The sequence below is a fragment of the Lampris incognitus genome, chromosome 21 (genome assembly GCF_029633865.1).
Source record: "Lampris incognitus isolate fLamInc1 chromosome 21, fLamInc1.hap2, whole genome shotgun sequence".
Lineage (NCBI taxonomy): Eukaryota > Metazoa > Chordata > Actinopteri > Lampriformes > Lampridae > Lampris > Lampris incognitus.
In genome coordinates, this window is record NC_079231.1 from 17,183,052 (window position 1) to 17,202,762 (window position 19,711).

At 45.8% G+C, this 19,711-nt stretch overlaps 3 protein-coding genes across 3 annotated transcripts in view; 1 reads left to right on the forward strand and 2 right to left on the reverse strand.

The window, feature by feature from the left end:
* Nucleotides 1–1,488, reverse strand: part of zc3h13 (zinc finger CCCH-type containing 13) — a 34,296-nt gene extending 32,808 nt beyond the window's left edge. Inside the window, exon 1 of the mRNA XM_056301239.1 lies at nucleotides 1,214–1,488. The gene's annotated coding sequence lies outside the window, so the exon portion shown is untranslated. The remainder of the gene's footprint in view (nucleotides 1–1,213) is intronic.
* Nucleotides 1,489–1,611: 123 nt separating this feature from the next.
* Nucleotides 1,612–12,451, reverse strand: cpb2 (carboxypeptidase B2 (plasma)). Its single transcript, XM_056301241.1, has 11 exons — nucleotides 12,346–12,451; nucleotides 11,863–11,938; nucleotides 11,605–11,729; nucleotides 11,365–11,473; nucleotides 10,189–10,290; nucleotides 9,864–9,971; nucleotides 9,569–9,679; nucleotides 9,275–9,365; nucleotides 7,674–7,876; nucleotides 2,034–2,118; nucleotides 1,612–1,905 (listed from the first exon to the last, which is right to left on the reverse strand). The coding sequence occupies exons 1-11, from the start codon at nucleotides 12,417–12,419 to the stop codon at nucleotides 1,709–1,711; spliced, it is 1,281 nt and encodes a 426-aa protein (XP_056157216.1). The 5' UTR covers nucleotides 12,420–12,451; the 3' UTR covers nucleotides 1,612–1,708.
* A 2,505-nt stretch (nucleotides 12,452–14,956) lies between these two features.
* alg11 (ALG11 alpha-1,2-mannosyltransferase) lies at nucleotides 14,957–19,334 on the forward strand. The gene is made up of 5 exons (XM_056301375.1): nucleotides 14,957–15,003; nucleotides 15,754–15,975; nucleotides 16,782–17,153; nucleotides 17,826–18,391; nucleotides 18,720–19,334. Exons 1-5 carry the CDS (start codon nucleotides 14,957–14,959, stop codon nucleotides 19,001–19,003), a joined length of 1,491 nt encoding a protein of 496 aa, XP_056157350.1. The 3' UTR covers nucleotides 19,004–19,334.
* Nucleotides 19,335–19,711: the final 377 nt, after the last annotated feature.

Here is a 19,711-nt window from a genome sequence, read left to right on the forward strand (position 1 = left end):
ACAGCACTGTAAGATGGTGACAGATGTACTCTTAGCCCCCCCCCCCCCCGGTTCAAGGATGGTCGTTCCTTCTTCACATAGACGACCTCTTTGACTCCCTGTTCAAACTAGCCTTCCTCCCCATCAACAATGCTGTGATTGCAACAATTCCCCAACCCTCTGTGGCGAATACACGTCCACTGTAACTCTAGTTAATGGTTATGGTAATATGCATATGAAACCGATGACGGTGGGGATACCTGCAGTTAGTTGAGACTGAAGCGGTCACTTAGATGAGTGATAAAACGTTTCTGTCAAGAAACGTCGTGTCCACATGAACTGACTCAACTTTGTGATTTCTTTACCCGGATCACTGAGCACACATAAAGCCATACCATAACTCTATTTATTTTAAAAGGCAGACATGGAAGTTATTATACAAGACATGAGTTACTCTAAACTTCAGATGCAGCCACAGATTCCGTACATCCCCATCACATCGCACCCATCGTTATTGAAGTTTGTAAAAGTAAATGCATATCGATGCGTAATAACATATTTCAGTGCCTACTCCCTCCCATTTGCCGAGAGTAGGCGCAGTTTCAGACGAGCGTGTCCTTTAACGGATGGATCTTTGCCGTATTCTTTTATCGCCTTGGCATACTTTCGCCGACGCGACACTTTCAAATCGTCCAGTTTAGCTCATAGAAAACTGCCTGGGTTAGGTTTGAAGGGACCAAGCCGACTGCATGCACACTTCTCCCGGGCACATGGGTTGTTTCAAAGCCACCACATGCAAATAACACGATCTAGTGTCCGACCTGCGCTGCAACTGTTGACTTTCGCTTGTACCGAGCTTGCAATAGGCAGCACTGCAGCCTCGCGTAGGCAGGCTAACGACAACTGACGTTAACACCGGTGCATACTTATAAGCAACGGCTAGCCCGACGAAGAGAGACGAGACTCGTAACAAAGCGTACGCTCTTCTCGTATCGCAGTCGGGTGGAGACTAGCCGTCTCGCACATTGAGACTTAACATATCCGACATTTGCCCGCAAAACAAAGAAAGCGGTCGCGCACAGGCGACAGCTAGCATTTAGCATTTAGCAGAGAGCTAGCTTAACGACTGCGCTGTCTTGAAAGCGCGGCCTACAATTCCCCCTCCGGGAGAAGGAAACAAATTACCCCAATATTTTTTTTTTTGCTATAACGAAGAGAAGAAAACACGTCTTACCCAAAAAAAATATTATTCGGTGTCGCATTTATTTTTGTCCAGTAAGGGGATTCGCGTTTTTCAGAAACGAGTTTTATTATTTCATGTCTGCAGCGGAAGCTCCCCTGTGTGCCTTCATTTTGGCCACGGGTGCGCGCATCAGGTTTTGGTCAGACGACCGCCGTCACCGACGGATGCTGTTCGGCTGTGATGCTTCCCCCAATAGGTGGACAAGGTGAACTGCAGGCGCGATGAATGGCTATTTGTTCACACCATCAGATGAAACCACCGTTCGAAGTTATGATGTCCACCAGTTTCTCTGCAATAATTCTGGACGATATATGTCCTTTACAAAAGCCTACCATATCTTTGCATCTACCAGTGTTTATGAGAAAAGAGAAGAAGAATAAAGACAACTCTTGGTTACATCTTAAATCAAATTTATGACAGTGGTTCATAGGGCCCAACTGCTCTGGCTTTAGATAGAGAGTTGTTAAGAGGGACCGTGTTGCTGTTTTACAGAGGTTCTTGTGTTTTTTCTATGACCCTTGTGGTAATAGTCTTGACAGCAAGCAACGCCTCATCGCAGGCTCTGTGAATGAGTGACGGTGGAAGAAGGAAACCATAACGCCCGCGGTCCTGCATCTCCAAAGTGAAGGAGTATTTGATGCCAAGGTTGTAAGCCCAATCGTCCGAGCCACCAGGGGCCAGATCTGAAGATGAGAATGGAACACAAATCAATGTTCAACTGTTCAAAGTTAGCAGCTATGTGACTCATACAATCTTTAAAAAATTTAAAAAAAAGAGAAACATAGCTGTGGCTTTGAGAAGGCCTACTCACATATTGTGTTTGCTCCGGCACCATATGTGTAGGTATTGTGATAATGCCTTCTGATACGCGTTGCTGCTTCATGGGCCATGGCAAGCTTTTTAAATACCACATAAAACATCTTATTACATAGTTCTGCTAAACAAACAAATATCATTAAGAATTAAATTGGTCAGCATGATGCAAAACTTTCCAATTGCAGAACATGGTAAAATGTCCATGAACACGAGAAGTGTTTACTTCAACAGGAAATGCGTTGAGTTGAATTCCTATGGAAATGTGTCCTTCAACATAATTTTTTCCCCCAGTACTGAATCATTCTAGTTCAACTAATGTCTTGATGCATGCTCAATAATCCAGGTAAGAAAATCAAAGAAGGTGGAATCAGTTCATCTGGACACAGCATTTATTGACAGATACGTTTCATCACTCATCTAAGTGACCTCTTCAGTCTAAACTGACTGCAGGTACCCCCACCCTTGTAAACAATACAGTTGCATAACGACCGAAACCAACAATCAGTTTCATATGCAAACAGACTTGACTATTAACAAGAGTTCCAATGGCCATGTGTACTATTCATGGAGGATTTGGGAATGTTTGCAACCCCCTCCCCCCACTGTTGTATTAAACCAGACAGACTATAATGAGAAAGTTGCGACGTTACTTAGCGACATGAATATTTATGAGCCCCTGAAACGAGATCCAGGCAGTGGTTACAAGAAAAAGGTAGATTGTCTGAACCTGTTAAAACAGGACAATGCTATTGACAGAATTTTGTACCACAGATTATATACCCAGGGGAAGCTACACCTAGTCTGTATAGGTTACCTAAGATACATAAACAGAATGTGGCACTACAGCCTACTGTTTGTATGATTAACTTAGTGACCTATAACATCTCTAAGTTTCTGGTATCTATTCTTAACCTGTTAGTAGGCAGTAATGAACATCACATTCAGAACACTATGGATTTTGTGGATAAGGTGAGGGACATTATTATGGAGGTGGATAAAACAATGGTCTCTTATGATGTTAAGTCTCTCTTCATGTGCGTTCCTGTTGATGAAGCAGTGGAGGTAGTCCATATGAAATTACAAAACACCCCCAACCTTAGCAGTAGGACCACCCTTAACACTGACCAAGTGTGTCTGCTCCTGAAATTGTCTTCAGTCCACGTACGTCACATACAGGGGGCAGTACTATAGGCAGAGGCATGGGTGTGCTATGGGTTCCCCAGTCTCGCCTGTACTGGCCGCCTTGTATATGGAGGAAGTGGAAAAGAGGGCTCTGATGTCCTATCCAGGGTCACCACCTAGCCATTGTTTCAGATTTGTGGACAACACCTGGGTTAAAATGAAATCTCAGGATGTACCACATTTCACCAACCACATTAACTCTGTGGACAACCATGTCAAGTTCACCAGGGAGGATGTGAAAAATGACAGGTTAACCTACTTAGACTGTGAAATTGCAATTGGTGATGGGGGACATTTGATTGTTGATGTTTACCGCAAACCAACACATACTGATCGATACTTAAGGATTGACTCTCATCATCCACTGGAGCACAAAGTAGGAGTCATCAGGATGCTGTACCACCGAGCTGACAATGTCCCCACCAACACAGTGTCCGGGGAAGGGGAGAAATCCCACATTAAACAGGCCCTGGTTAAGTGTGGTTATCCTAACTGGGCATTTGTCAAGGCCAGGAAGACGCTCAAACAGTGCACCAGCCGATAGAAGAGAGAAGGACAACAGCTGCCTAAGCATAAGCCAGTGAGGATTCCATATGTGGCGGGAGTGTTGGAAAAGCTTCTCAGTTGCTTTCAAACCTCAAAACATGCTGCGCCAGAAGGTGGTCCACCCAAAGGATTGGGTCCCCCGGCACAAACAAAGCAATGTAGTGTGCACTGTTAAGTGCCAGGAGGTTTGTGTTTGTCTAGGATATACTGAATGCATGAATAAATGACAAACATGAGGCAAGTTCAGGACATGTAATCTGAAGAAGCATTTAACAACTCCCTACATCTGGGGTCATGCATAAAACAACAAAGAAGTAGATTGCCAATGGCATCGATCTAACTAGACCCTGTAACATCCTCCTATTCCAAAGTAAACACCAACACATCAGAGCATAGTGCAAGTACATAGTGCAACATGTCACATGTCACATGTCAAACTTGTAAATAAAATACAAATGTTCATGTATCAAAACATTACAACAGTCTCTGTTAACTACTGTTTTTCCACATTCCTTCTGGTTCTTTCTTCTTCTTTTTCTTATTGGCAACAGCCATACACAGTCCATATTATAAATTGAGTCTCTCAGGTGGCTTAAGCCCAATTTATGCTCCAAATGTCGGCTAGCAGACAAATGTCTCCCGGCAGACAAAAAAGTGTCTCTCGAGTTGTTGCATTTATGCTTGTCGCAATGTCGCTGTCTCCTGGTATCTATGGAAACGTTTCGGGTCACGCGCTGTGTTGTAAACAGTAGCGAGTGTTCCTTTTATGAATGAGCGCGCGTAATGTAAACAACACTCTCAAACAAAACCATGGCAACGCTCGAACACCTCGTCCCTTCAATCCAACTATCCAATCACAGCTAAGCGACATAATGTGTGCGAGTCTGCGACATAAGAAAATGTGTCGTGTACACGACAGCCCTGGGAGACACAAAAAGTGTCTCTCATGACATCAAAATTGTCACGAGACATCTGTCTGCTAGCCGACATTTGGAGTATAAATTGGGCCTCAGACAGCCATCCGACCCTTGTATATCTGTGTCCCTCCGAGGGTTCAGCTGGAGCTGAACCCTCCTCCAGCTCCAGCTCTGGCAGGTCCCGACCTTCCAGAGACCAGTGTTATAACCAGACAGGGGCTTCATTCGGACAGTTTCCCCTACCTCCAGCTCCAGCAGGTCCAGGCAGACCGGTCATAGAAAAACTTGGCAAGCTGCTTCCTGTGACGCAGTTTCTGGTTCGAGGAGTTTGTTTGTCACTGGAATGGAGGTTTTCAGCCAATGAGACATGAGGCGTTGTGCCGGGCGGCTGTCCATGTTTTCGTTGGGAGTATTCCTCCAGTGTAGTATGACCTTCCAAGGGTCGTCACTGTCACGCATGGCCTTACGCAATACATTTTTTGCAATCTTGACAGCCGACTCTGCCTTGCCATTTGCTTTCGGGTGCCTTGGAGAGTAGGTCGTGTGCTCAAACTCCTATTCAGAAGTAAATTGTGGGCCATTGTCTGTGATGACCTTGTCTGGCTGGCCATATCGTGCGAACTGTGCCTTACAATGCTTGATGACTGTCTCTGCGGATAAGTCCGGGAGGAGCTCAACCTCCCAAAAATCTGAATAGTGGTCGACTATGAGCAGATAGTCCTTCTGCCTGTGGTTGAACAGGTCCATGCTCACGATCTGCCATGGCCTGGTGGGCAGTACATGTGAGAGCATGGTCTCTTTTTGCTGTTTGTGAGCATACTTGTTGCAGGTTGAGCAGGTGCTCACAAAGTCCTTTATTTCTGCCAACATGTTGGGCCAGTACAACATCTCTCGAGCTTGCTGGTAGCATGCATCTCCTCCTATATGACTCGTATGTATGTGTGTAAGTATCTCTGAGCATAGCGGTTTCGAGATGATGACTTTCTGCTCCCAGAATAAGATGCTGTTCTGTGTGCTGACCTCATCCCGGTAGGGCCAATATTCTCTGATAATGAGAGGCACCTCTTCTCTTGCATCTGGCCAGCCCATGAGAACTGTAGACTTTAGTGTCTGCAGACATTCATCCCGGTGTCAGTGTGCAGCCTGATTTGTTCTAAGTGCTGTCACTTACGTTTAAGTGGTCTGCCTGATTCACGTGCTGTACGTCCTCTTGCACCTGCTGTAAGGAGCAGATAGCGTGCCGCTGGGAGGCCATTCCTCTGCCGGTGCATCCTGCTGTTGCTCTGCTGAGCGTGTCGCTGATGAACATTTCAGGCCCTGGTTTGTAGACGACCTTCAGACTGTAGTTCTGTAAGGTCACGAGCATGCTCTAAAGCCCCTTGTGTGCGCTGAGGAGAGGTTTGCTGAAGATAGAAATCAGAGGCTTATAGTCTGTCTCTGCCGTGATCAGTTCACGGCCATATATAAGTAGTGGTGAAACCTCTGACAGGCCAAGATGATGCTGAGACAGCCGAGCCCACCCTGGCTGGCGTCGCTCTGGACTGTGATTGGCTTAGTCACATCATAGTAGCACAGGACAGGCATGGTTGTAGCCAGAGACTTGAGTTCATAAACTGCTGCCTCATGTTTGGGCAGCCAGTGCCAGGGGGTTTCTTTGTCCAGTAAGCGTCGCAACGGCTCACAGACGCTTGACAGCTGTGGCATGAATTTGGCCAAATAGCTGGCAAAGCCGATGAGATGTTGCACGCCTTAAGAGCACATCTGTCGCCATTTTACAATCTGTGGTCTGTGTGTCACTTCCACGAAGATCCATCTCTTCGCCCAACTTCGCCGCCAGTCAGTCTGCATGCTGGACTGCCCCGGCTTCATCCTTGTTGTCTGGACAGTCTTTGTTGTCTGGACAGTCCCTGGCCCAGTAGCCATGTTTTCCACAGATAAACCATGTATCTGATCTTCCTCTGCCTCCTCTGCATCCTCTGCTGTGATCGCAAACATTCCCGAATCCTCTATGAATAGTACACATGGCCATTGAAACTCTAAATCAGCGGTCGGGAACCTATGGCTCGCGAGCCATATATGGCTCTTCCGGTGACGGCATATGGCTCCCAGACAATTTTGAGTTGAAAAAAAAAAATCAGTTTGGAACTGATTTTAAAATACTTGTGATATTTCTTAATAATACTGTGTCATTTTAAAGTAAACAGAAATTAGTTTTGAAGATAAATTTCACGGGTCACGGGTCACCCGTGGGTCGGGTCGGGAACCAATGACTCGGGAGCATGTCCGGGTCATTGTAAAGGTGAAGAAATCAATTTTATCAGATAGCCAGCTAGTTTATCCGCTTCAACCCTTGTAACGGAAAAGATGGCGAAAAGAAAAAAAGACGATGATTACCGTGCATTCCAGGCTGCGTGCACAGAGGAATTTGCATTTGTGGAGAGAGCAGGATCTGCGGTATGTCTAATATGCAATGATAAAATTGCATCGATGAAACGGTCAAATATAAAGCGGCACTTCGATACGCCATGCAGCACCAGAAGTCGCATTAAAAGTAAGACATATTTAATTTATTATACGTTAAAAATACTATATGGCTCTCAATGAAATATATTTAGAAATATTTGGCTTTTATGGCTCTCCCAGTCAAAAAGGTTCCTGACCCCTGCTCTAAATGGTCACGCCCGTAATTGCATACAGAACTCGCCGAGGATTTCGGTCGTTATGCAACTGCATTGTTTATAAGAGGGGATACCTGCAGTCAGTTTAGACTGAAAGGGTCACTTAGATGAGTGATGAGACGTTTCCGTCAGTAAATGCTGTATCCAGATGAACTGATTCAACACTCTCTGATAGTTCAACTAATGTATTTACTGCACAGATGAAGCTATTTGTAGAATGAACCTGAAACTAAGGGGCACCCAAGGGAAGCAGATCAGATAACCAGTGATAAATCGACAGACAGATAAACAGACAGGTAGTGAACCACTAACCAGGTCATTGTGGTTCTCTGTTTTGTCATAGGTGTAGGAGTATGGGAAGAGCAGCATCTGAGAGTAGGAATGGATGGTGAAGTAGAGCTTAATTGATTCCTTATGACTGCGCAGGAATTTGGCAACAGCCGCGGACTCAGGCTCCGACTCCGGATACTGACCGCAGTAGATCTCTGAGCAGGGGTCATCCGAAGCCCCCTCCGCTAGAACAGGGCAGGGTATAATGTATTGTGAGGAGTGTATATCCTACAACATATAACTGTCATGCATGAGCTGAAGAAGAGAAAACGGCTTGGACTGATTTTTTTTAATTTTTTCGGTGAGGTTAATTCTTCATAGGCAAAGGTGATGCAGATTGTAATTCGCACCTCCTCACCTCACCTAGGCCGTCCATTAGGACGCCCCAAATTGATTTGTATTTGTCAAACCCCAAATGTGATTTGTAATCGTCAAGAAAATGGGATTTTAGGACCACTCCAGGTTTTCACATCTTAAAGTAAACATTATTACAGGTAAATATTATTACAAATACTGATATAAATCAATGTTTTGGAAAATATAGAGGGATATTTACGATATCCCATAGCGCACTCATGTAACTTTAAAATACACAATTTGCAGCAATATTTTACTTGTGAAGATCATCTTTCACTTTTTTGCACCACACACCTCCATAAGTAAGAGCAAAAAATTTTTTTTTTTTGCTGGCTCTCTTCTTTCTTCTTTGACTGATAGCAATCAATCAATCAATCAATCAATCAATCAAGTTGCATTTTATATAGCGCTGATAATAAGAATTTCTGTTTTTGCTTGCGTCCCTTCAAAAGGTGATTGGACCACAGGCTCATGATAGAAAACTGTCCCTGGAGCTGGAAGAGAGTCAGTGTGAGGACACCTCAGCCCTTTGGATGCTTTATCTGGATTAAAACTAGCGTCTTCCACTTAGACCACCACACCAAAGCATAATTCATAAACAAGTTAAGTGATGGGCAACAGATGAAATAGTTTCCCTGTTAGATTACTGGGCACTGTTTGTGTGAGCTAGAACTAAGCCCAGACTTTGAGCCCCCCCCCCTTTTTTTTCTCCCTAATTGTATCTGGGTCTCTGCTCCACCCCCTCTGCCGATCCGGGGAGGGCTGCAGACTACCACGTGCCTCCTCCGATACATGTGGAGTCGCCAGCTGCTTCTTTTCACCTGACAGTGAGGAGTTTCACCAGGGGGACGTAGTGCGTGGGAGGATCACGCTATTCCCCCCAGTTCCCCCTCCACCCCCGACCAACCAGAGGAGGTGCTAGTGCAGCGACCAGGACACGTACCCCACATCCGGCTTCCCACCCGCAGACACAGTGTCTGTAGAGCTACCCGGGCGCCCTATATACTTTGAACTTTTGATTGAAAGCAGTGAGTTTTTGTCCATTTTTAAGGTGAATTTTGACAACCTCATACTGCTGGCGTGCCTAGTCAGCCTGTAGACCAACTGTTGAGGTGTGTGTGGGAATAAAAGAACCACCTCATCAAAGTCCAACATTGCTTTTGTTGTGGAACATGGCCTCTGCTGTGAGCTACATGTGCCAAATCCACAAAAAAGGGACGACTTACTGCACCAGTTGGCGTCAAAGTTTCTGTTGAGGTCAACGCCGACACAGCTGCTATTCTCGCTGAAAGAGCGATTCTTCCGCCACATCCGGTTCTGAGCACAAGTGATCATATTCACAAATGTGCACATTAGAAATATGCATGTAAATGCAATCATTTGTGGCAATCCATCTAAGAATTTATATAGCGGATATTGCTGTCATTACACCAGCTGTAGTACTATGATTCTGTCACATGTATACTAACTACTAAGTTCAGTATGCCAAATACCAGTTATATTTGGTATAGCGCTCTTACTGTGGTCCATGTGTACTTGTAGCCATCAGGGTTCATCACAGGAAGCACATAGACATCCATGTTGTCTAGTATATTAGTAATTTCTTGGTTGATATTGTAATGTGCCAGGGCCTGCAGGGGCGGGAAAGCAAGAAAGGGGAGTTTGGTTGCACAATTATTGCTTCAAGGACTTTAAGGGTACGGGAAGTGTATGCACTGATACAAAGTCATCAGAAGTTATTGGAAGGTCACGGCCACGGCTACGAATAGCCCAAACCGCAGTGAATCTAAAGGGGTTTGGGTGGACAGTGCTTACATTTTGTACAAACCGCATGCAAAACGCAGGGGTTATCCACTCTCTGGCATGGATCCCACAGTCCAGCCACATCGCTCTGTTGCCCTCGTTCCTTTTTTTGGACGTCACCTGTGGAAGAGAGATCAAGAGAGAGAGAGAGAGAGAGAGAGAGAGAGAGAGAGAGAGAGAGAGAGAGAGAGAGAGAGAGAGAGAGAGAGAGATGCTCCAGGTTTATACCAAGGTAACAATCAAACTCATTATTCATCAATAACCTGTGACGTGACACAGCATTATCATCATCATCACGCCGATCACAGATTATTGACTGATCAGTGGACGACTGCACCTTCATGATGTAGATCGGCCGCTTCTCAAACGATGAGCCTATCAGAATGGCCTTCACCATGTCAGGGTGCTCCTGCGTGGTCCTGTTTATCCAGTGGTAGATCTATGGTGGAGATAGCACGGTGAGACTTGTTACTGTTCAGAATCCACTGTAGGACAAACACAGACTGAGGGTAAATGCAGATTTACCCTCAGAATCTCCTTGTGAACCAATCTAAAAAAAAAAAGAGAAGATTTTCAAGCTAAGCTGTTAAACGGTCTTGAATCGTCCTTCTTTCGCGCAAGGCTTGATAAAACCCCCCCAGCGTGTGACCGATGCTACGCTAAAAGGACCCACATGTGCAGTGTTGCAGAGAACAGTGGTGGCTTGGAAGGAAAACCTAAAAAAACTGCGAACACAGGGCGCAAATTATGTGTCTCTTTATGCACGCTCCCTAGTACCTAGTTTTAAGGTGTGCCTTTCACAATATGTCCGAGATTCCTGATTTTGCCATCTTGCAAGTGAGGAAGGTTGCGGGGTCTTGTTTAGCTACGGCGCCCGTGAGCAAAAATGACTTTTATTGCTAAATGTGTTGCAAAGGTGTGCTTTCAAGAGAGTGACCTTCATGTTTCCAACGAACGGGTGACATTGATTCTCTCTGATGTTCTGTGATCTATCATAAGGTGAGCAACATTTTATCACTTTATATATATATATATATATATATATATACAGCTGATGATTACTTATGGCATGAAACAGACTTGTACTGTCTCATTAAGAATTTACTTGACTCGCTGGATTATTTTGCTCCTTATTTGTTGAGCACTTTCCCTACCGTTGAGTGTTTCTTTTAACAAAGTTATATATATATGTGTGTGTGTGTGTGTGTGTGTGTGTGTGTGTGTATATATATATATATATAGCACCCAAAACGTTGAAATGCAAACAGGAATCTATCTTGTAACACTTCCTGTCCTTGTATGCATATACGTATACACACACACACACACACACACACACACACACAGCACCTCAACACACACGCACACACGTGTACACACACACACACACACACACACACACATAGCACCTCTACACACACACACACACACACACACAGCACCTCTACACACACACACACACACACACAGTTCTTCTTGAGGACATGCTGACAGGTAGAGATGAGAGCCTTACATCTTCCAGGCTGTGGTATCTCTCATTGTTAGACGAGGGGCTCCGCATATACGTGGAGTCGTTCCTCTTCTGCATTTCAATCAGGGCCTCGCCGTTGCGGAGCAACACCCTAAAACAATCACAACAAAGTCTGAGCGCGGGCTAGCTGGAGTTAAGCGTAAGTGAAATGTGATGAAAGCCCAAGAGGGCCAATCGCGGCTTAGAAGACACAGAGGAGCCGTCCAGAGACGGTCAGCGTACTGGTGTTTTATGCTATGCTCCTTCAGCACACCCATCACGGCGTCCGAGGTTTTTGACGGGACCATCAGATGAACCAGATTCCCTTCTTTAATGAGCGAGGGGGAAACAGGGCGCCATAACACTGCCTGGAAGAACAAAAGTTCACTTAAATTTAAGAGAACGTGCCCCCCCCGCCCCCCGCTCGCGGGGGGGGGGGTAAAAGGCCCACAATAGGTAAACTTTCAGGGTTACGACAACGTTGATTTTAAAGAATTGTACCTCATAGTGGGTAGACAGGTTCTTCAAAACATCCACTTGATCCTGCGTCCTCGGCGTGATTGATAAAACCCTGTCACTGAATAAAGACGATAACACGTTAATAGTTTTATTTGTGTACTCGTTTAGCACAGTGTACATGTGTAAACTGCTAATAAGACCCGTTAGCCCCTAGCTAACGAGTCTGACCCTTTAGCCGAGCGGTTAGTGATGTCGCCTTGTGGCGCAGTGCGCCTCGTATCGAATCCCGCACCGGGCAAGAAAGTAACCGGTTCCACATGCGTGTTCCATGTGCTGTTTTCCAGCAAACCCGAGTCTTCACATGTGCGCATCGCCACAACCCTACGTGTGTTTGTTTGTGTTCGCGGCCCTGGTGGTTTTCCACAACCCAGTCGGCGGACGGACGCCCCCTTTGAATTGAACAAATCTCACCGCTTGCTGGAACACCTCTGCCGACCTCGCGCAAAATGTGCCGGGTGAACTTACTGTGACGTGCATCCCCCCGTCCTGAAGAGCTCGTCCACGCTCGTCAAAACGAGCAACACTAAAAGAGCCTTCATAACGACCGTATCCCAAACAAGCGCCCCGAGGTTTGGACATAACGTTGACAGAGAGAGACGGTATTGATTCAGCTCATGTTTGTTTAGAAGTTAAACTTTACTCCCCCCCCCCCCCAAAAAGGAGCCAGGGCATAGATCAATACAAAACAAACGCTAAGAAAAAAACAGACTTTATTTTCCAGCAAATTAGAGATCTTTTTTTTTTTTGCCCCTTGGGTACAAGGCTGAATAGGAAATCTTAATTTAAATTTTACACCTCTAAATTACACTGGACAACAATTTCTTATTTTTTATAGAGATTACGATAGACCGTGTCAAGCCGAACACAAAAGTAATTTCAGATTTGCCGTATCACGTGGGAAAATGGAGAAACATTACAATAACTAACCACGGCGGCGCAGTGGTTAGCATGATCACCTCACAGCAACAAGGCCCTGGGTTCGAGCCCCGGGGTAGTCCAACCTTGCTGGGTCATCCCGGGTCGTCCTCTGTGTGGAGTTTGCATGTTCTTCCCGTGTCTGCGTGGGTTTCCTGCGGGGGCTCCGGTTTCCTCCCACAGTCCAAAGACATGTAGGTCAGGTGAATCAGCCGTACTAAATTGCCCCTAGGTGTGAATGTGTGTGTGTGTGTGTGTGTGTGGGGGGGGGGCCCTGTGATGGCCTGGCAGCCTGTCCAGGGTGTCTCCCCGCCTGCCGCCCAACGACTGTTGAAATAGGCTCCAGCATCCCCATGACCCTGAGAGCAGGATAAGCGGTTCAGATAATGGATGGATGGGTGAATTTACCATGTTTAAACTCATAATGATGCTGACACGTTGTGTTAGTTCAACTGAGCTTAAAATGTTTTGCAGCAGATTTTCATTTGTACTCTGCATCTGATGCCTCTCGTGTCAGTGTCCAACAACAGATGGCCAGCATTGATGGATTCCAGTTGCCCTGATACCTCTTTTCCATGGTCACAATGTCCCGGTGAAACCTTTCACCATGTTTGTCACACACTGTACCAAGATCAGCAGGGAGGAAGTCCAAGTGTGAATGCAGGAAAGGAATTTTCAGTGACATGTTGCACTTCATGGTTTTGTGTGCTTTAAGCATGTTGTCAAGCGGCGCTGTGTAGTTGCCAAGACAATTCTCAACAACATCCTTAAATGCCTTCCATGCTATTTTCTCTGGCCCCACCAGCAGATCTTCTAACTCCCTGTTATTGATGACCTGTCTGATTTGTGGACCAACAAAATGACGGTTCCGAAAGATAGAAATGTTTGTACTCGGCAACAGCAAACCCCATCCTTGCAATCTTGGACCAAGTAGTTCTGTTTTAGCTTTTGCCAAATCTAAGTCCCTGACCAGGTGATTTCATTCTGGCTGTGTTATCAGATGAGGATAATCAGGCATAAAGGGTTCAGCATCTGGATCAGTGTCGTTTTTCCACATCTGGTTCATATGCTATGGCATCTTCATCTGCATCATCTAGGCTCCATGTCTCTGGTGGCTTCGGTACTGGCAAACTATCATCATGTGGTACTGGTCTCATGGCTGAAGGCAGATTGGGGTATTCAATAGATTTCTTATTTTTAGTACAGAAGCCAGATACATTGGTCAGATAGAAGTAACAGTCCATCACTTGATCCTTCTGTTCTTGCCATATCGTTGGGACTGCAAATGGCATTGACTTCCGAGTACCTCCGAGCCAAGTTCTCAGGTTGACCGCACATGTTGCACAACAAATGTGAGGAGCCCAGGGTTTCTCTTGGTCACCAATTTTACATCGGAAGTAGAGCTCATAGGCTTTCTTAATAAATGCAGTCAAGGTGCATCTTTGAGCATTAAGCGTATGCTCACCACAGAAGTAACAGGATGTATCGCAGCTGTTGCAACATTGACGAGACATTTCTGTTGTTTTAAATCTTCCTGAATACAATAAATGCTATTACGTATGCTCACTATGCTATTGACTGAAGAACATGTGCATCAACATGCGTCCAAACAGCATCCGTAAACGTGAGCAGCTTTTATAGCCCGTCTGCCAGCGTCTAACCTGACTAAGCATGCCCAGGGCATGCCTAAGACAACACTGGCATAGCACCTACACTGAGTGCATGCCCAGGCATGCTTGGAGCCTTGGAGCTGGCTTTGTAGGCAATAAACTAGTAGACTTAAAATATGATGAGAAATCACAAAAACAGGTTATATCTACAAAACTGTATGTGATGCAAACATTTCAAGGTGATTTCCCTGACCAGCAGCCGAAAATCCATGAAATACACTCAAAAGTGTTCAGGTAGGAAACTGATAATTTGTGATATTGGGGTATACCCATAAAATAGGCTCCAGCGTGCGGTTCAGCTAACGGATGGGTGGATGGAAATAAAACCGACCTGACTTGAAGCAAAACCCGTCGTTGTCCAGTGGCCTGCCATCAGACCTCCTAGTCAGTAGGTGGCGCAAAAGGCAAGGCGGCCGATGACGATAGAACATCAACGACGAAACCAAAGAGTTCAAAGGTCATGTTGTGTTGTTAAACTCCTTGTCGGCAAAATGTCTAGACACGATCAGCTGGTCTTCTGCTTGTGTGAATTAACCAGGTGAGGCGATGCGATGTTTTTCACACGTCTGACCAATTTATCGTTGATAGATTTTTTCTTTTTTTAGTCGAAGTAATTCCGGTGGCGTTTTTGTCTGAGCAACGCTGCGCTAATGAACACAACCTCCATGAAGGGCTGAGCAATAATATGATCGCTTACCGTCTTTCATTGATATTGTGTGGGAATAACACTCCGGGTATTGTCATATCATGAAACCAAATTTTTTTTGTCGAAATCGACGACAACGAGACTTGTTACCTGCCATATCCCACAAAGTGAGGTCTGAAATACGTGCGGGGAGTCGTTTCAGTTTGACGCCGCGCTTTCCTAAACAGTTTAACGTGACGAATCTCAGCGTGATTATTAGACACGGCGTTTGCGCACGTCAGAGCAGATATTGCGATACACATCGACGATCACACCGTTTTCCATATCGCCCAGCACGACTTTCCACGTCTCAGCAACGCTTAACATCAAGCAAGCCCCCCCCCGGAGCAGTTCTGTTCAATTATGGGCCATGGGGGTCCGCGTGTGTGCAGGTTTTCCCTTTCAACCCGTGACTGCACCAGCTGACTTCATTTATTACTCCTCCCGTCTGGTTGTTGTTGTTATGGCGGCGAAATCAGCCTGTGCAGTGCTGGTTGACGGAAATGAAAACCTCGCACACACACGCGGGCCTCCGTGGCACATAAATTGAGGGTTTTGTGTGTCATTTCGTCGGTTTAAACGTCGCGTCTCTTGGTCCTGCAGGCTGCTATGGAAGCTGCTGCTGCCCCTGGTCGCCCTCTGCGCCCTGCTGGTCACCGTTCTGGTGCTGCTGCTGGTGGGGGTGCGCGTCTGGCTTCAGACGAACAGGAGCGCGCAGCGCGCACAAAGCGGCCGGCCGACCGTGGCCTTCTTCCACCCGTACTGCAATGCCGGCGGCGGAGGAGAGAGGGTGCTGTGGTGTGCCATCAGGGCGCTGCAGAACAGGTGAGGTTACCACTCCGGCGTTGCAGATTCGTCTTTTCAAGCTGGAGGATAGTCACTGCAAACCTTTATGGGAAGGTGCGTTTCTCGTTCGCGAATGGAAAGTGGAGAGAACGCATGGTCCCACCATAGCTGCAGCTAGGGTCCATTAAATGATGATGCGTGACGGGAGGCACCGCTGGTTGTGTTTCTTATGTAAAGTCTCATAATTTTTAGTGATGATCTTGTCGTGATACATGTTTACTTTCCTCTGTATTCAGTGTGCTATAGGACCTAAAATAAAGATTGACTATAAAATAACATGCTGACAATGTACTAATATCATTTGTCTATAGAAAGTGAGAGAGCAACTGACTGTTCATAGTAGTGGGACATTGCATTACATATATCTCATACAATTTGTCTGTAATAGCAGGGTTTTTTTAAGATTTTTTTTTTTTTGCCATTTTCCACCTTTATTTGATAGCTATAGCTGAGAGAGAGAGAGAGAGAGAGGAAAGGCAGGGGAGAGAAGGGGGGATGACAAGCGGCCGGATTCGAACCCAGGCTGCTGCGGTAAGGACTCAGCCTTATGTGGTACGCGCTCTACCAAGTGAGCCACTGGGGTGCCACAATAGCAAAGTTTCAACAGTATATTCTCTCTTATACACCTGCACTGAATAGGTTCTCAAGCATACAGAACAAAATGTGTCTTGTGTGAGTTCAGTATTACTTGACGATTACGTCGTTTTGCGGGACCGTTGGCAACCCTAGCTGCTAATCCTGTTGAATCATATTTTGTCTACAATCAATTTAACACGTTTGTGCAGATACGCTGACATCAACTTTGTGGTGTACACGGGGGATCAAGGGGTGACGGGCCAACAGATTATGGATGGGGCCCGGCGACGCTTCAACATAGTCCTTCCCCGACCAGTCCAGTTTGTGTTCCTGAGACACCGACTGCTGGTGGAGCCTGGCTTGTTCCCTCACTTCACCCTGCTGGGCCAGAGCATCGGCTCCGTCTTCCTGGGGTGGGAGGCGCTGACTGAATTTGTTCCGGACATCTATATTGACTCCATGGGCTACGCCTTCACTCTGCCCCTCTTCCGCTACATGGGGGGCTGCAGCGTGGGGAGTTATGTTCACTATCCCACCGTCAGCACAGACATGCTATCTGTGGTGAGGGAGAGAAACCCAAGGTAATCAACTTAGCCCACCTTTGTCAAATAAGTAAAGGTGCAAAAGATTTGGGTATTGAGTTATAAACGAATGGCAAATGTTATGATATGGCTCTGTAGGAAAACAGGAATCTGTTTATTGCATTGCTATCATTAATTGTTTTCTTTCTTTTTTTTAAAAAATAATGGCACATAGGAATGGAAATTTTACCGGATCGCCAACCACCATCTTTCATTTTCAGTCTAATCTCGTCCATAACTGTCCCATCTACAGTTAGGAGTGACTAAATGCTGTGTCAGTGTCCTAGTGGTTTGCATATTAAGACTGGGTTTGATTCCAGCTTGATTCCATCTGTGGAGTTTGCAAGTTCTCCCTGTTTGTGTGAGTTTCCTCCCACAGTCTAAATACATGCAAGTTAGATGAATTCAGTCTCAAAATTGCCCATAGGTGCAAATGACTGTGTGTCTCGCGATGGACTTGCAACCTGTACAGGGTATCTATGTGCCTTCTGGGATGGACTCAAGCCACTTGATATGCTGAATTGGATGAAGCAAGTTATAGATAGTAGATGGATAGATGACTGTTATGTCTTCTTCAGTTAATACCATGGGGGAAATAGGACCATCAGAATCAGCACCAAGCTGTAATTCTAAGTTGCTGCTTGTCAATCACCATTCCTATCCGTCTCTTAGGTTCAACAATTCAGACTACATTTCCAACAACTTGTTCCTAAGTGCTTTCAAGGTAGTCTACTACTGCCTGTTTGCCCTGCTGTATGGAATGGCTGGATCCTGCAGTGACCTTGTAATGGTCAACTCCTCTTGGACCTTCAATCACATCCTGGCACTGTGGCGCGCTCCGAACCGCACCAGCGTGGTTTACCCACCCTGCGATGTCGCTGCATTTCAGGACATCCCGCTGAACGAGGACGGAGACAGGAAGTGCCATACCATCGTTTCCATTGGCCAGTTTAAGCCTGAAAAAGACCACCGCTTGCAGATAAGGGCTTTCAAGAAGCTGATTGACAAGAGACGGGAGAAGCCAGGTGGTAGGGAGGCGCTGAGACTTGTTCTTATTGGTGGCTGCAGGAACCAGGAGGATGAGGATAGGGTGCTGATGCTGAGGGGACTGTGCCAGGAGCTGGGCGTGGCTGACAGGGTGGAGTTCAAACTGAATGTAAGCTTTGATGAGCTGAAGAGAGAGCTTGGGTCAGCCACCATCGGCCTGCATACCATGTGGAATGAACACTTTGGGATAGGTAAAGTATCCAGATTCGGATATAATGATAAGGCAATGCTCAATTTAAAATCGCCTGAAAACACCAGTTAAGATGATAAAGCTGACATATGATACACAACCCAGGTTAATAGATTTACCTCAACATGTTCAGAAGTTGACCTCTTCCATAATATCAGCTATTTTAATAATGCATTTACTATCTACCATTGATGCAGCAGACAACGGTCATTTGTTATCAACAGACTATGACTGCAAATTCTCTAACTGTGAGGGTAATTTAACCAAAAAGTAATCTTGCACCAAAAGAACCTCCTCATTCAAGTCTTATTTTGTCCCGTCCTCCTCAGGTGTGGTGGAATGCATGGCTGCTGGGACGGTTACCCTGGCCCACAAGTCCGGTGGACCCAAGCTCGACATCGTGGTGCCCTTTGAGGGAGGCCAAACGGGCTTCCTGACCGATGACGAGGATGGGTATGCGGAGACCATGAACAGGATCCTGGGTCTGCCGCCTGCTGACAGGCTGCAAATCAGACAGAACGCCCGCCAGTCGGTCGCTCGCTTCTCAAGCCAGGAGTTCGAGGCCTGCTTCCTGGCTGCCATGGAGCCACTAATGGGAACCCTTGAACGATGAGAAGGGGACTGCATCGTGTGTGTGTGTGCATGTGTACGTGCGTGCATGTATGATCTTGTATGCAATGAAAGCTGATGGTGTATGTGACTGTCTGACATCTGAAGCCGCTATGCTACCAGATGCACCTAAAAAGAGAATATTAGCTGTGTTTATGCTGTAAGTCCAGAGGCAAAATCTATCAGGTCATTGCTGAGAATTTGACAGGTTTTTGCACACCAGGCCATCTACAGTCATTTCAGTGTTCAGTAAGAAGCGTGTTTAAATAGTTGACGTGATTGTTGATGCCACATTTAAAGGGGGGGGGGGCCTTTTTGTGTTTTTGAGGTTTTCATACAATTCTGTGGCTTCCTAGTAGTGTTCCCTATGCATTCAAATCTGAAAATTCAAATTTTGGTTGAAGATGTGTGTGTTTTGGCATCAAAATGCTATTGTCCCAAGCCCTTCTAAAAGCTTTCCCTTGTGACCTGGCGTTTTGTTTTTGAGATGCTTGCAAGTCTGCTGGAGGTAGCGTGTGTTTTGTATGTTTGGGCAACACAAATTGCACTTGGCTGTATGTAAATTCAGCTCTAGCCTGTGGACCTAGTTTTATTAGTATGTTGTTACCCATCTCAATGCTGCTGAGAAGTAATGTCAACTGGAGTCATACACAGCTATATTTACATTTTTTTCTTTTTTTCAGAATTATAGATCACACTCCTCCCTTTGTCA

Bases quoted from the DNA above. Each gene is read 5' to 3' on its own strand.
- cpb2 (XM_056301241.1), bottom strand. From the start codon at position 12,419: ATGAAGGCTCTTTTAGTGTTGCTCGTTTTGACGAGCGTGGACGAGCTC. The intron at 10,291-11,364 runs GTAAGGCTCTCA...TCTCCACCATAG, and splicing joins GATACCACAGCCTGGAAGAT to ATCTACCACTGGATAAACAG. The intron at 2,119-7,673 runs GTTAGTGGTTCA...GTATTTAAAAAG, and splicing joins CAGAGAACCACAATGACCTG to CTTGCCATGGCCCATGAAGC.
- alg11 (XM_056301375.1), top strand. From the start codon at position 14,957: ATGTCTAGACACGATCAGCTGGTCTTCTGCTTGTGTGAATTAACCAG. The intron at 15,004-15,753 runs GTGAGGCGATGC...TTGGTCCTGCAG, and splicing joins TGCTTGTGTGAATTAACCAG to GCTGCTATGGAAGCTGCTGC. The intron at 15,976-16,781 runs GTGAGGTTACCA...ACGTTTGTGCAG, and splicing joins ATCAGGGCGCTGCAGAACAG to ATACGCTGACATCAACTTTG.